The 12,469-nt window shown below is 49.0% G+C and overlaps 3 protein-coding genes across 6 annotated transcripts; 2 read left to right on the forward strand and 1 right to left on the reverse strand.

Annotated features, from left to right (window-relative positions):
* The first annotated feature begins 277 nt into the window (after positions 1–277).
* On the forward strand, positions 278–7,063 carry CTNS (cystinosin, lysosomal cystine transporter). Of its 4 annotated transcripts, none has more exons than XM_030288185.4 (11): positions 278–403; positions 797–870; positions 1,616–1,694; positions 2,224–2,308; positions 2,395–2,498; positions 3,347–3,478; positions 4,205–4,304; positions 4,387–4,506; positions 5,553–5,723; positions 5,923–6,040; positions 6,379–7,063. In XM_030288185.4, exons 2-11 carry the CDS (start codon positions 807–809, stop codon positions 6,507–6,509), a joined length of 1,104 nt encoding a protein of 367 aa, XP_030144045.4. In that variant the 5' UTR covers positions 278–403; positions 797–806; the 3' UTR covers positions 6,510–7,063. The 4 variants fall into 4 exon arrangements, with proteins under 4 accessions (XP_030144045.4, XP_030144044.4, XP_002195884.5 ...); XM_030288184.4 differs by having other exon boundaries at positions 358–496; XM_002195848.7 differs by lacking the exon at positions 278–403 and adding an exon at positions 494–633.
* Positions 7,064–7,339: 276 nt separating this feature from the next.
* Positions 7,340–11,158, reverse strand: TAX1BP3 (Tax1 binding protein 3). The gene is made up of 4 exons (XM_072916864.1): positions 11,052–11,158; positions 9,478–9,597; positions 9,122–9,199; positions 7,340–8,889 (listed from the first exon to the last, which is right to left on the reverse strand). The coding sequence occupies exons 1-4, from the start codon at positions 11,088–11,090 to the stop codon at positions 8,752–8,754; spliced, it is 375 nt and encodes a 124-aa protein (XP_072772965.1). The 5' UTR covers positions 11,091–11,158; the 3' UTR covers positions 7,340–8,751.
* A 124-nt stretch (positions 11,159–11,282) lies between these two features.
* EMC6 (ER membrane protein complex subunit 6) lies at positions 11,283–12,112 on the forward strand. The gene is made up of 2 exons (XM_002198641.5): positions 11,283–11,467; positions 11,565–12,112. The coding sequence occupies exon 2, from the start codon at positions 11,607–11,609 to the stop codon at positions 11,937–11,939; it is 333 nt and encodes a 110-aa protein (XP_002198677.1). The 5' UTR covers positions 11,283–11,467; positions 11,565–11,606; the 3' UTR covers positions 11,940–12,112.
* The last annotated feature ends 357 nt before the right edge of the window (positions 12,113–12,469 follow it).

The following is a 12,469-nucleotide window of genomic DNA, read 5'->3' on the forward strand; positions in this document are numbered from 1 at the left end:
AGCCGAGCCCCACACGGCCCCCGGTGCCGCCCGAGCCCCACACGGCTCCCGGTGCCGCACTGCGAGCGCGACCTGGACTTCGCCCTCAGGCTGAAGGTGCTTCCCTGCCCTCAGCGCTGCCCGGCCACTCTCCCTCCACTGTGACAGTGACAATCCGCCCCTTCCCCGGCTGACCTGCGCTGCTTTAAACCACGCTTTCTATCAAAGCCAAACCAGCGCGGCGCCGAGCCCGCCCTGTCCCCTCACAGCTCTGTCCCCCGCACGGACCCGCTCCACCACACCCAAGATGGCCCCTGGGGGCGGACACAGCGACGCGGTGGGCGCTGGGCGGAGAGTCCACAGGCTATCGCCTCACGTGAGAGCTGAAAAGGGAAGAACCGGGACGGCGCGGGCACTGAACGGGGTGGTTTGCCACTCGCTCCCCGGTACCGCCGCCTCGGCAGCGGCGCGTTCCAAAGCACCGCGTACCCCGCTCTGCCGGAGCTCCTGAGGAAAGGTCGGCAGGACTACAAGTCCCAGCGTGCACCGCGGTGCGCCGCCAGCGCCGAGGGTCTGGGGGGGGCGCGGGGGCTGCCGAGATTTGTAGTCCCGCGCGTTGGAGTGGGGCGGGTTCGTCGCGGGAGCAGCGCTGAGGTAAAGATGTGCCCGGGCGGGGAGATTGGTGCCCTCCGAGGGGAGCTGAGGGTCCCTCGGCCGGGCTGGGGACCGCGGTGCTGTTTGCTGCGGCTTCAGCGGAGGGGATGGGCTGTGTGGCCGTGTGGGTGCTGAGGAAAGCTTCTCTCTGCTTTTTCCGTAGTTTTTCCACCATGAGGACGCAATACCTGCTCCCCGCCCTGCTGAGCGTCTCGCTGGCGCTGCTGGGGCCTGGCGGTGAGTGTTTGGTCAGCCCAGCTTGGGCCCACAGGGCTCCAGACCAGAAAGAGACGGAAGAGGGCGGCTCTTTAGTTATCCCATGACATCTCTCCAGGGATACCTGTGCCACGCTTCCCATCAGCTCTTCTCTCACAACTTACCTCGGCTTCGTGTGCTTCTACACTGTACTGAGGCACTGGCTGTGCACCTCGTGTTCCAAAATCACTTCTGCAGATTGAATATTGCCTGGGGTGCAGTCAGTGATGAGCTGGGGAACTCTTCTGCACTTAACTTCTCACAGACACTGTGTAATATGTGGCAACAGAAAAAAAAGATATCCAGGCCAACCTATGCAACCTGTATCTCTCTCTGTTTCTGTAAATTTACATTCTCTTTAACGTACTTGGATTGAATTTGTAGCCCAAGAAACAATTTTTATATTAAATTTGGGGCATTCATGACTCCTAGATCACCAGGATCACATCAAGAGCTAGGATGAGTTTGCAGTACCCTATAACCTTACCCTGGCATGAACTTTGGTTACACTTCAAGCATTTAAATTACTTGCAACATGTTCAAGTGACAGTTATTTACTTCTCTTTTTAAGTTGTTTGGTTGGCTTGAAATAAGCTGTACTCCCCCTTTGCTTTATATCATGTGTACTTATCTATGGCACAAAAAAAAAAAAAAGTAGGTTGTTCTTCTGAAGGAGCTGTTCATATTAATTGAGATTTGTGGGTTTGTTTTTTTTTTTCCCCCACAGATGGAGCCATTGTGTTGTCAGTCCCTGAAGTGGTTTCTCTAGAAAGTGGAAGTTCAACAAATGTCACTATCTCTCTGAGGTAACATCATGATTGCAGCTTTACTTTCCCTTTGCAACATGGGCTGTCCTCCATAAGTGAATTTACAGTTCCTCCCTTTCTAAAAATTGATGATTAAGAGAAACTTGCATTTCCTAGAAGGATCACATCCTGGATAAATGCTCAGTGGAGTTATTTAGGAAAGCTGTGCAGAATTGTGTCACTTTGAAAGGTTTTATTTGTTTTGTCTTTCTGCTGTAATTTCTGTCTTTCATCACCCCAAGTACATGGGTAATGAGCACCAGGATATGATAGGACAGGATCTTTCGGTGACTTTGCCACTTGTGTGGAGAAGAGGAAAGTACAATGTGGCCATACAACCATCACTGGATCAGATAAAAGAACCAGTGCAGTACTCACACAGTTTGGTGCTGGTTCCTCTGAGTATGAGGCAGGTTCTGTTGTGTGTGGGCTGCTCATTGCTGAGAGGGCTGAGCAGATGCTCCCTTGCAGCCCCAACGCAACCTCTGAGCTCAGGCACCAGCCTAACTTGTTTTTTCTGCCTTCTCAGGGCTCCACTAAATGAGACACTGGTGATAACTCTTAATATTACACACTCCTCAAAGCACAGCACCATTGTTGAACTTCCTGATGAGGTGAGAGCACAGACTTGAAACCTTATGCAAAAAGCTCCTGCTATTATGGTGCAACTCCTCTTTCTTCTCTCTGCTCTGCCTTGCAGGTACAGTTCCCTGCAGGTCACACTGAAGCAGCCTTCCAAGTGAAAGCAGATGATGTGGGACAAGTAACAGTTCACCTTTATCCCAATAATTCCAACTTAACTGGGTGAGAAACTGGGTTTTTTTTGTTCTACTTACTATCCTGTAACTTCCTACAAGTTGGTGTAACTATTCCTAGGAGTTAAATGGGTGGGATGCAGTTAAGAAGATGTGGTAAACCCTGCAGCAAATCCCCAAGTACTCAGATAAATAGAGGGCACAGAAGCTGAGTGGTGTCGTAGATTTAATTACAAGATGACTGAGTTCTCATGGCTCCTTAGTCTGATTTTAATAGTGCCTCCCAAAAGTATGAAGATTACATGACAGCGTTTCTCCTCTGGGAAGCATTTGGCTGTCAGTATCCAGTGGGATGCTGTTCTTCCTGTGCAGGATTTGTTCTGGACTTCCTGGGGTGTGTCAGTTAGGGGAGCTCTCTCCTCACAGATGCCAGTTCTCCCTCCTGGGAAAATCCTAGCCAGATGGAGAAAGCTGGGTTGCATTTGTCTATGGCTCAGATATTACTGAGCAACAGGGTACTTCTGTTTTACTTCCTTGTTTTGCTTCTGCTTTGAGACTCGAGATGAAGGCAGAGGCGAGCACGTGGAACGCTCACAGGGCAGCACAATCACAAGGGTGAGGAGTGCAGCTCTGCTCTTGCCTCACAGACCCTATGCTGAGAGAGTGGAAGCCAGAGGTACAAAGTGACCTTTGGGAACATTCCCATGGTAAAAGGTTGGAAAGGAAAGACTCAGGGAGTGGGAGGTGTCCCAAACATAACAAGGTCACAAATGAAAAGGTGAGCAACTCAGCTGAATCCAACTGAATCTTTATTGTCTTGTCTCAACACCTGGACTCTATTTCTTGTCTCCTGAAAAAAATCATTAATTAACTGATTCTTCTTGCATTAACCATCAGGCCTAGGATTCAGTTTCAAGTGATTCACAGCATCATAGTGAGATATGCTGATGAGGTGATTGGCTGGATCTATTTCATCGCCTGGTCCATCTCCTTTTATCCTCAACTTGTTGAGAACTGGCGAAGGAAAAGGTAAAGAGATGTGTTTGCAAGGCCCTAAAGCACTTCTGCAAATCATGTTCCTAGCTTCAGTTACATCTGTCTTGGTTATTCTGAATTATCTGTGGAAAGGTGGGGGAAAAGGCAAAGGTAGGGTCTGAATAATTGCAGCCCCAGTGAGACTTTATGTAGGCAGGTTAGAGGGAAACCAAGTGCATCTTACAAACACCTGATCCTAAGATTTGGCATCTAATATGAATTTGTGATAGAGGAGACTTCCCCATTCCTTTTGATGCTGTGTTGTAAATCATCTGGCTGAGGCAGCTGTGATGATCACCCTCAAAGATTACCAGCCTTAAGAGCTGTTTCTCAGACACCTCCTTGTAGTGTCATCATTAGGCCAGCTCCCCTTGAGCTAAGTGACTCGAAGTAGGAACATTATCATATATGAAAATGAAACCATTTGACCTGGCAATGATGCGCTTGTGCTTTATGGATTCAGGCTGGAAGGGCTTTATCAGACAGGCTGAGCTCATGGAGTGCTGCAGTTAAAGAGCAAAGACACAAATTGATCCATGTGAGCTCTGTTATTTCACCCCGAGTTCTGATGAACTCACAGTGTTGTGTGGTCACAATGCCTGAAGCTTTTGCTTTCACCAGAAACTGCTATAAATCAATACATTCCAGGGTCAATTTGTCCCTGGAACTGCCTGTAACTCTCTAATGCATGTTTCTCTTTTTTTTTTTCCCCTTCTCTAGTGTTGTTGGACTAAGCTTTGACTTCATAGCATTAAACCTTACCGGCTTTATAGCATACAGTGTGTTTAATGTTGGGCTCTTCTGGATTCCCTTGATTAAGGTGAGCATGATTCTCTCTTAGCATGGGTATGTGCAGAAGGGAGTTAAGACACATGGCTGGTTTTGCTTTCTCTTACCTTTAGGAGGAATTCCTGGTCAGTTATCCCAGCGGGGTGAACCCTGTGGCCATCAATGATGTTTTCTTCAGTCTGCACGCAGTAGCCCTGACCCTCCTCACCATCATTCAGTGCTGCATCTACGAGGTGGGTCAGGTCTGGGTGCTGGGTTCACCTGTGGGCTCTGTCAGACTTCCCTCTGCCGGGCACCTCCCTGCTCCATTTGGGCTCCAAAATCCCAAATTCCCTGCACTTCCACCGGCCTTCACAGGAGCCAACCTTCACAGTCTAGCTGCCTTCAGCTTTCCTGAGCAAACCTTATCTACTTCAGCCTCGTGGATGTTCCGAGCTCATAAGTAAACTCCTGAGGGACTCAAAATAACTGAGGCAAACAGCCAAGTTCATAAAGTTCCCAAATAGATCTCTAGCCAGCACATAGATTACAGCTCTTCACAGCACAAATGCTTTGCTGTTTCTTTAGAGCATTCTTCAAGCTATGATAGGGCTTTAGATACTCCCTGCAATTCAAACACAGTTTTTTCAACTGCTTTCCTAAACAGTTGTAAATGCCCTTTCACAATTCTCACCTTTTCAAGTGAGACTGATTGTTACAGTCAAGTGATTCTTATTTAATCCCATTGATTGTTTCAGTCAGGTGGTTTTTTGTTTGATTTTAATTGTAAAAGCCTCTCATCTGAACAGGCCAATTTTCTCTAGATGGTAACTCTTTCTCTCTTGTGGTTCTTCCTCTGGTCATGCTAAATCTAAAACTGTAACAGCCTGTCATCATTGACAGGTACTACAGAATTTTCTATTGAAGAATTAGAAAGCAACCATAAATCTTATACTATAATGGTATTATCAGCCTTTTGTGCATACAGGAACTCTTGATCTCATCAGGTTGAATTTTGGAGATTTGTTACAGATTATGCACCATAAATACTCAAGAACACTGCTCCCCCTTGCTCAGGGACAGCAGTGTTTTAAATGATTGATAGGAATATTGCTCTTCAGCTCTTACAACCCTCCAGCTGGCTGCTGTAGCACTTGCTTAATTTTAAAGTTCTCCTTGTGGTACCAGCCTGACTGGTAGAACAGGTTTGGAGTGTAGCATTGCACGGTCCTGAGCTAACTGTATCTTTGTGTCTGGGGATGTGTGACCTGGCCAAAATGTATCTGTGTTTGTATTTCAGAGAGCAGGTCAGAAAGTATCCAAAGTTGTTGTTGGACTCCTGGCACTTGCATGGATCTTCACCTTCACAACGCTGTTCCTGGCTGCAGCTGAGGTGATGACATGGCTGCAGTTCTTGTTCTGCTTCTCCTACATTAAGTTAGCAGTCACACTGATAAAATACTTCCCACAGGTAAATCTAAATTATTCCACTTGCATTCCATATCCCTGCCACCCTAAGCCTGCAGTGCATGCTCTTGAAAGTCTGAAGAGACTAAACCACCAATGATTATTTATTAATAGTGACAAACCAGTAGAATTGTACTGAAAGCTGCTTGAAATTCAATCCCAAATGCCTGTGCATGACACTCTGACTTCTGTCACACTCCCAGGCCTACATGAATTTCCGTAGGAAGAGCACTGAGGGATGGAGTATTGGAAATGTGTTACTGGACTTCACTGGGGGAAGCTTCAGCCTTCTCCAAATGTTTCTGCAGTCATACAACAATGGTAAGCCTGGAACTGAGGTTCTTAATGGGGTGGGAAGTCCCACTGTAAGGCAGATATAAAGCAGTAGGTTATCTCAGAAGAATGATGTTTGTGCTCTGTGTGGGGGGCTATTCTTATAGAAAGGATAAAGGATTTTCATATTCCCTCAAGATATAAAATGTAGTCATCCTGAAGAAACCACAGGAACAGTTATTAATTAACTTTGCATAAGGTGTGCACTGCAGTTAGTCTTAGGTGTGTCTGAGCAGTCCAGGTAATAGACATGAACTTCTCTAAAGGATCTGAAGACAAGACTACACTTGAGGAGTCAGACTTAACTCTAATTTTGTGTTTGACAGATGAGTGGAGGTTAATCTTTGGAGATCCAACCAAGTTTGGCCTGGGTGTCTTCTCCATTGTCTTTGATATTGTTTTCATGGTCCAGCACTACTGCCTGTACAGGAGACGAGGGTATGAACCTTGTGAATAACAAACATCACTTGTGGAGACTAAAACTATAAACTGAACTTGGCCCTACCCTGTCTGAGGGCTTTCAAGATTCTTGCTGCCAGTTACCAGAAATACTGATTCTGATCTCTGTCACTTGATCCTCTCTGGGCTGGAACACAAAATGTTGCCTTGCCAAGCACTGGCTGCCAGATGCCTTAAGGACAGCAAGCTCTCAGCTGCACATGGGAGACTTGTGCCTGATGGAGCTGCACACACGGCTCAGAAGGAGCTGTCCAAGCAACACACGGCTCTTTTTTCACCAACCACAGGGAAGAGAAAGACCAAAGTGAAGTCTTTCTGATTGGAGGTGAAGCACAAAGAGCAGAGTTCTGTCTTCCAAAAATCTGAATCATGTTTAAGCAACCACTTAATATCTTTAAGTAATGACTGAAGGCTGTCTGTGGATCCAAGTGCTGCTGCTGACCTTTCCCAGACAGCTCACAGTCCATCACCACTCAGGCTGGCCACAGTGGTACATCACAATAACGGGGTTGGTACAATTTTTACAATTAAAAAAAATCCTAAAAACCAGAAGCTGTATTCTTATTTCACTGAAAGCTCTTTCAAAGGTACTAAGACAAGTAATTAGAAGGGAATCTGTGCATTTGTACTTGAATGCTTAGAACCTAATGTGTCTTTCTAGGTGTCAGCCTAAAGAAAACTAGATCCCAGATGAGGTGTGACAGTTCCCCATCAGTGAAACCAGACCTTACTGATCTCAGTAATTCCACAATCTACTCTTAAGCCAAAAAAGGTCACAGCTAGAGGCACCCAAGTCATATGGCACTCTTAAATGTAAGAAGAAACAGCTCAGGAAAACCAATTTTGTTTTATTGTGTGTAAAATCAAGTGAAAAAAGCAGTACAAATAGCAGTGTATCTTTATAGTAACAAAAATAACTCCAACTTGAAAGACTTAAAATCTACTACTGAATTCTTAAATTACAAAATTCCAAAGCAGGATTGTAGTAATTCCAGAGATATAAAATTGGTAAGTAGGCATCTGCTGCAGTAAGGTACTGAATAAATTAGTCGGCCGCCTCCTCGTGCTCTATTTACAACAGCTTACCTCAAGGCTGCTTAAAGAAACTATAGATATGTATAGATCAACTGAAAAGGATAAAAACTCCAGGTTTTGGATAATTGTAAAGCTAACTGGCTAACAAACCACAGGATGCTAGATCATGGACTTAGAGTTGGCAGCAAGACTCTTCAGTCCTGTGGCATGTTGATTTAGTATCCTTATCACTACTTATCACTTAGTATCCTACTAGAAGTTTAAATTTGGTCAAGAGGCACTTCTGCAAATTACTGGCATAGTCATCTCTTCCATTCAATAAATCACTGATTTAAGCAGAAACTTCTAAAACACAAACCAAAAACCCTCCCATTTCAAGACAGAAGTGGAATGAAGGCCTGAAAACTCTACAGCTATCAGCAGCATTTCTGGTAGGTTCAGGAACATTGCTTTGTTTCCTGCTCCATATTCCTTTCAATTAAACTCAATTCAGCTGATGGTACAACCTGGGAGTAAGGAGAATTCAGGTTTTACCCTGCCAGTGAGGTTGAACTGTAGTGTCCATGAAATTGTAGTGTACTTCACAGGCATTGATCTAACACTTGTTTGTTACTCAGTTGTTTCTGCCTGAAGAAGCTGCTTTGTCCAGGGAATCTTTGCAGGAAACTGTAATGCCCCAAACCTTTCAGCCACTCTCTATCTTGCACACAGTGAAGGATTAGTACAGTGCTCCTCCCCACAGCACTGTGCAGCTCTTAACTCTGGCATTTGAATTTGGTAGCAATGGAGGGGACAGGACAGCTCCCTTCTAAAAGCTTAGGCACAGAAAACCCTCTGGTCTCCCATAGCAGAAACCACATTTCCTCCTAAAATAGGAGGCTTTTGTGCTACAGAAGAATCCTGTCCAAGTTAAGGCTTTTCCAGTTGCTCTTAGATAACTTGGGTCTGTCCTGTCCTGAAAGCCATGACTACAGAAGTCTTGCCATGTACCTGCAGGGCAGACTTTAGAGAAGCACTCTGCTGAGGGGAGTATTGTTTTACTACCGCCAGTTACACCAGAAGAAGTTAAAATAAAAAAATAGTGTTTACCACAGGTAGGAACATGCACTCCTTCCAGACAACCTGTTCCAGTCTAATAGTTGCTTCTTTCTTTGATAGCAGTCTATACATCTCCCTTCCCACCCCCTCCCCAGCGGGATGATGGATTAGGACATCATGGATTGCTGCACAGCCTTCTGCAGGGACTGCCTGGTCACCAGCAGCCGTACCACCTCCTCATTCCTTTTGGTCAGCCTCTTCCTGGCCTGGTCATGGGTCACCATTGTCATATCCCAGCCATTCACCTGGGAAAAAAATTAACAAACCATAAAATAAGGCAAATGCAAGGACTCACAGGTGTTCTGTAACTGTTCTATCAGAACCATGTAGTGGAGATGGTTTTATGCCACAGCTCAGTTTATTTATAAACCCTACAAACTGTCCTGGGAAGTACCCAGAAGATTATTTTCCCCAGCAGATGCTTCTCTGCAGAGTGTAGCCAGTACTACATCAGTACTGTCTTATCTTAGTGCTTACCTGCATGATCTTATCTCCAATCTGGAGTCCTGCAACTTCTGCCGGGCCTCCCTGTGTCACCCTTGTTACATAGATACCCTGGGAAAAAAATTGAGTGTTCATTTACTAAATGTGGGAGGATTCAGTATTCAAGGGCCATTTGATTGACAACACAGAAAAACTCTAGTGTATTATGAAATTTTAGTGAAAAACAGGCTTGTGCAATGTTGGAAAATAGAAAAGGTAGAGAAGTCACTTGAATAACTCAGTCTGCAAGTGATAATGGGGCAAGAGAGTAGCTGTGGTAGAGGGTAGATGATGACTTGGGTATCTCGGCCTTTGGGAGAGGGACTTGCTACAGAAAAAGATTATCTGACCTTGTCAGTCTTGTCTTCAGAGAAAGGATTCTGAGTAGGGTCCTGATCAATGCCACCCCCAATGCTGAATCCCAGAATCAAATTGTCACCTTGACGAAGCTTATGTATTTCAATTCTTTGCTGGAAAGAGAAAGAGATCAAATAGCTGAGCATTGTGACAAGTGGAAGAAATCTCAAGTGCATTTCAGACACTGACACTTCAGATCCAGTTAGACTGTTTTTCACAGAGATCCCACGACACAGCCCAGCCCCTCAATTACTCAGAGCTGTCCTGCCTGCCCAGGAATAGAAAGGAACACCACTAAAACCAGAGCAGGTCTCTTTAAACATGACTCATGCCTTGATAACCAGCAGTTACTCATGACCAGCCTCATCTTGCTCATTATCCACATGCCTTATGTTCCTGCTAGTCCTATCAGCAGAAATAACAACCTATTATTAGGATGGTTCTTTTTCAGGATAACTTTTGTTACCCGGGGCAGGTTCCTCACTGCCCAATGCACAAAGGCATCTGACCAGCTTTGTGCATTATGTCAGCATTGTAGAAATGCCAGCTGGTGCAATTAATTCCTGAGCCAGGGTGAAAAGCCATGGTCTTAACTGACACAGCAACCTCTCAAAAGGTGCTACGACCCTATCTAATGGAAGATGTTCCTGCTCATTGCAGGGGATTGGATGAGACGACCTTCATGGGTGCCTTCCAACCCAAACCACTGTGATTCTCCTCTCACAGCCCTGTCACACAGACCCCGAACTTCCCCACTGAATTCCAAACTCCCTGGATTCCAACCATCCGTGCCCTCAGCTGGAGCCATCCACGCAAGCACAACCCCAGTTACCACTGCAGCCAGAGGAAAGCACAAATCCCTCACTTGCAGCTCGTGCTGATTAAAGCCCTTATCTCCCTTTAAAAGCTCTGCTTCCTAACCCCACCCAGACACGCAGGTGCTTATCCGCACCAAGATTGGGCTCGGCTGCCGCAGGGTCCCGGTACCGGGAGAACGCGTGTCTCTCGCTCCCTCTTCTCTCAAGCAACGCCCGAGCATCCCCGGCCGGGGGTCGGTCCCTCCGCCCGGCGGAGTTTTCCCGGACGGAGAATCTGACAGCCCACGCAGCGGGGAGCGGCTGCGGGGCGGCAACCGGGGCCGGCGGCGCTGCGGACAGAGCGGCCGCGGACCGGGGCTGCCCGGGGACCTCCACCCTCCGACTACCGGGCACCGGTACCGTCACTCGTGTGCCGTCCCTGACCCGCTCCTTCCCCGCACCCGCGAACCGGAGCTACCCCGGGGCGGCACCTCCGCCCGTGACAGTGCTGCCGCCGGGCACCGCCCGCATCCACCTCTCCATCCCCGCCAGCAGCCGCCACCTCGGCACGGTATCCCCGGAATAATGGTGACCGGCTGGGCCGGTAGGAACGCCGTGCCCGCCCCTCCCGTGCCCGCTCACCACCACGGCGGTGACCGGCTGGGCCGGTAGGAACGCCGTGCCCGCCCCTCCCGTGCCCGCTCACCACCACGGCGGTGACCGGCTGGGCCGGTAGGAACGCCGTGCCCGCCCCTCCCGTGCCCGCTCACCACCACGGCGGTGACCGGCTGCCCCGGTACGAACGCCATGTCCGCCCCTCCCGTGCCCGCTCACCACCACGGCGGTGACCGGCTGCCCCGGTACGAACGCCATATCCGCCCCATCGCCGCCGCCGCCCGAACAAAAGCGCCTCGCCCGGCCCCGCCCCCAGCTCCCCGCCAGCCAATCCGACCACGCCCTTCGCTCCCCAGCAGCCAATCCGGAGCCGTCCCGCCTACGGCGCGCCGCCCGCGCGGCCGCGTCCCGTCGGCCCCCAAGGCAAGATGGCGGCCGGGCGGTGGCGGCGGCGCGGTCGGGGCGGGCCGGGCCCGGCGGGCGGCCCGCGGTGACGGGCGCTGTGCGGGGTCCCTCGGCGCGGTGCGAGGCCTGACGGAGCGGCGGGGCTGCGCGCCGCCGTGGATGAGAGGTATGGAGGAAGGGGAGGGGCGGCGGGAGGGCCCGCGGGGGCTCTCCCGGCGGCCTGAGGGCGGGCGGGCTCGTACAGCGCGTTTGCTTCACCTCAGTGTCGGTGCGAGCGAGGAGCTGCCCGAGCCCGGCGCGGAGCCATGGCCGCCGTGGTGGCCAAGCGCGAGGGGCCGCAGTTCATCAGCGAGGCGGCGGTGCGGGGCAACGCGGCCATCCTGGACTATTGCCGCACCTCGGTGTCCGCCCTGTCGGGCGCCACCGCCGGCATCCTCGGCCTCACCGGCCTGCACGGCTTCATCTTCTACTTCCTGGCCTCCGTCCTCCTCTCCGTGCTGCTGGTGCTGAAAGCCGGCCGGCGGTGGAACAAGTACTTCAAGTCGCGGAGGCCGCTGTTCACAGGGGGGCTGGTGGGAGGGCTCTTCACCTACGTCCTGTTCTGGACTTTCCTGTACGGAATGGTTCACGTGTACTGAGCAGCTCCGCGGCTGACGGAGCAGCGGGACTGTTGCCAAAAGTCACTACACCATAGGCCGGCTCACTTTCCACACTCTTGTCCGTGGCTCGTGTCGTTAATGCTGTTGGTAAATTATGTCCAAGTACAAATTAATCAGTAGCACTGTTCTATTAAAACTGAATGTGAAGCACCGCTTGGATGCCTCCTGTATTTGTTTCCTTGTTAAGGGGTAATTTCTGTCCCTAAGAGCAGGCACAGCTGTGGGGTTTGATTGATATATTCCCTGGATACACACACCATTTATAATCCCCTCTGGATGTGCTGCCTGTCCCTACACACAAACATTGCAGCAGTAACACGGCAACCTGAAATAATTAAATTACTTAAAAATAATTCTGCTGACAAAAGAAAAAACTAAGTGGATGTAAAGGTTTGGCACAGAAACATACATGCAAATGTTCTCTTCCCTGACTGCCATCAGTAAATGGCACTGTCACTTGTCTCCAGAACAGCCACAAAAGGAGATAATTCCATCACCCACCATCCAGG

Source organism: Taeniopygia guttata, chromosome 19 (assembly GCF_048771995.1).
Source record: "Taeniopygia guttata chromosome 19, bTaeGut7.mat, whole genome shotgun sequence".
Lineage (NCBI taxonomy): Eukaryota > Metazoa > Chordata > Aves > Passeriformes > Estrildidae > Taeniopygia > Taeniopygia guttata.